The sequence below is a fragment of the Sinocyclocheilus rhinocerous genome, unplaced genomic scaffold, assembly GCF_001515625.1.
Source record: "Sinocyclocheilus rhinocerous isolate Xijiao unplaced genomic scaffold, SAMN03320098_v1.1 scaffold1965, whole genome shotgun sequence".
Classification (NCBI taxonomy): Eukaryota; Metazoa; Chordata; class Actinopteri; order Cypriniformes; family Cyprinidae; genus Sinocyclocheilus; species Sinocyclocheilus rhinocerous.
In genome coordinates this window covers 623,408-625,824 of record NW_015625577.1, presented here as the reverse complement: position 1 = coordinate 625,824, position 2,417 = coordinate 623,408, and the positions used below count along the sequence as shown (strand labels likewise).

Genomic DNA, 2,417 nt, shown 5'->3' with positions numbered 1-2,417 from the left:
CACACACACACACACCTGTACAACCTGTTCAAATGTTTGGGGTCAGATTTGTTTTGGAAAAAGGAAATGTATCTAATATGACTATTAAGCAGAACTGTTTTCAGCATGAATCATAAGAGGAACCAAATCATGTGACACTGAAGACTGGAGTAACGATGCTGAAAATTCAGCTTTGCCATCACAGGAATAAATTACATTTTAAAAACTGTAAATTTAAATTGTAATCATATTTTACAACAGCTCTGCTTTTATTGTATTTCTGATCAAATACCCTTGGTGAGCATAATAGACTTCTTCCAAAACATTCAAATCATACCCCAAAACATTTGAACGGTAGCATTACATAACAAAACATCAAAACAAGTGGCTGAGAAAAGCTCTTGCATTTCATTTATTTGCAGATGCCACTTGGCTTGATATTTTATATCTCATGAAATAAACACACTTTTAAGTGGCTATTGAACATGTGCATTTGTTCAATTTTCATTTTCAATGACAGCTGATGTGAACATGGGATATTGATACTTTATCTGGGGTTCATCAACCTTGGATTAAAGACAACATAAGCAGACCTTTCTTTAATGGGGTCAAAAGGTCAGGATGACCACAGAATAGCGGTCAGCGTAGTTTATAAAGCCAACTAGTTTACAGTCAAGGCCAAGCCCCAGAAAAGGAAGAGAGAATAGGGAGAAAATGAGAGAAAGAGAGAGACGGACATACCGAAGTGGGCCGCAGGGTAAGCCTGACCCAGCAGGGGTCCTAACATATCTGATCAGCATGTCAAGAACACAACCAGACAAAACCATCAGTAGCAGCTCACTCCAGTTTAGTTTTCCTCTCACTTTTGGCCTATATATAAATTTCAGGGGACAAAAAAAATCTGCTTCTCATTCACATTTAACCAAAGATGCCTCCCCTTCCTGCCTTTTTTCTTTCTCTCTCTGGAACACGATCACACACAACATTTATCTGCCGCAGGGATGTAGAGACCCAAAAATCTCTGCAGCTCTTCTGCGGTGCCTTTGTATCTTGCGTGTGTAAAAGTGATCTCAAGCTGTTAGCTCCTAGCATGGATACCGGGGGTACCTGACCCACTTAAAACTCTTCACAAAGCCCTCTGGTGTGTTAAATAAATGAGACACAAAACAAGAGCTGCTTAAACTCGTTTAAAACCGAGGACAAAGCCCGCTGTGAATTCTGAGAAGATTCTCTGCGACTCAATTAAACTAAGATTTAGCAGGTAGACCTAAGCCCTGCCCATACCTGCTGTGGCCACACCCACTCCTGGTACTGCTGCTCTTCCATTGGTCTGAAACGGGTTAGTGGGAGGGGCCTGCGGAGCCCCGGGAGCAACGAATGGATTCGTCGAAGGCCCTGTTAAAAAACACATGAGAGATGTAAGAGATTTACTGAATGGATATCTCAAATAGATCTCAAAGATGCTTACCTCCAAAACCCTGAGGCATGCTGGGTAAACCCTGTTGTGCTTGAACTGGAGGAGCAGCCGTAGAGGATCCAAACATAGACCTGAATGCGAGAGTGGAAAGAGAGCTTAACACGCCAGAGAAAAAGACATTGAGAAGTAAAGGGCCATGTATCTTTCTAGTCTCACCCTTGTGCGGTGGTGGCAGTGTTGTAGCCGCTCACGTTTGGCGCTGAGGAGCTAAAGACATTGTCTAGTACAGCTAGAGCAGCGTAGCGATTGCCGCCCAACAGAGCTGCCTGTGGAGGTGGAGGACCCACACCTGCTGACGGAGGGGCTGAACTCGTTCCTGTGGAGAGAGACAGAAAGTGGTTATTTTTAGCCATTTTTTGTGCACATGTACCCCCAGTTTTTATTGTATTAATAAATACGATTTTGAAAAGATTTCTTGTGCTTTGTAGCTTCACATAGCATTTGACTGAAAAATGGACAGAAAAATGAGTCAATGTTCAAAAACTGTCATTTCATTCCTGGATGTACCTTGCTCAGGTTTGCTGCCGAACATGTTGTCGAGGTCGGCGAGGGCTGCGTATCGGTCTGCAGAGACGCTGACTGCTTCCACTTTATGCCCCTCTCCCACTGAGTTACTCTGGGTGGAGCTAAATGAGGCGAAATCAGCACCGCAAGATTTGGGGAAGTTTTCGAAGTCTGCAAAGTTGGCATTAGCTAGTCCTGATGAGCTACCTGTGGAAAGGAAAGAAAGGATGAGCAAATATGTGACAGAGGGAGAGAATGTTCAGCAGCAATGCTCCCTCTAAGTTTTGTTGTTGTGGAGCACCTTGTGCCATTTACCACATTTTGTTTTAATAAATTAAGGATCATTTATAATAACTAAGCTAAAAACATGGAAATCCTATTTTTTATTATTAATTTATATAATAGCATTTTAATTGTTTAATAATATATGTGTGAAGAATATATATATATATATATA

General features: G+C 41.7%; 1 protein-coding gene across 5 annotated transcripts in view; it reads right to left on the bottom strand.

The window, feature by feature from the left end:
* The window catches only part of LOC107752056 (arf-GAP domain and FG repeat-containing protein 1-like), a 27,606-nt gene that overhangs the window by 2,430 nt on the left and 22,759 nt on the right, over positions 1-2,417 (bottom strand). For all 5 annotated transcript variants that reach the window (XM_016567918.1, XM_016567910.1, XM_016567933.1 and 2 more), the window contains 4 exons: positions 1,964-2,167; positions 1,613-1,772; positions 1,448-1,527; positions 1,264-1,374 (listed from right to left, as the gene is read on the bottom strand). In XM_016567918.1, the coding sequence (XP_016423404.1) occupies positions 1,264-1,374; positions 1,448-1,527; positions 1,613-1,772; positions 1,964-2,167 (555 nt within the window). The remainder of the gene's footprint in view (positions 1-1,263; positions 1,375-1,447; positions 1,528-1,612; positions 1,773-1,963; positions 2,168-2,417) is intronic.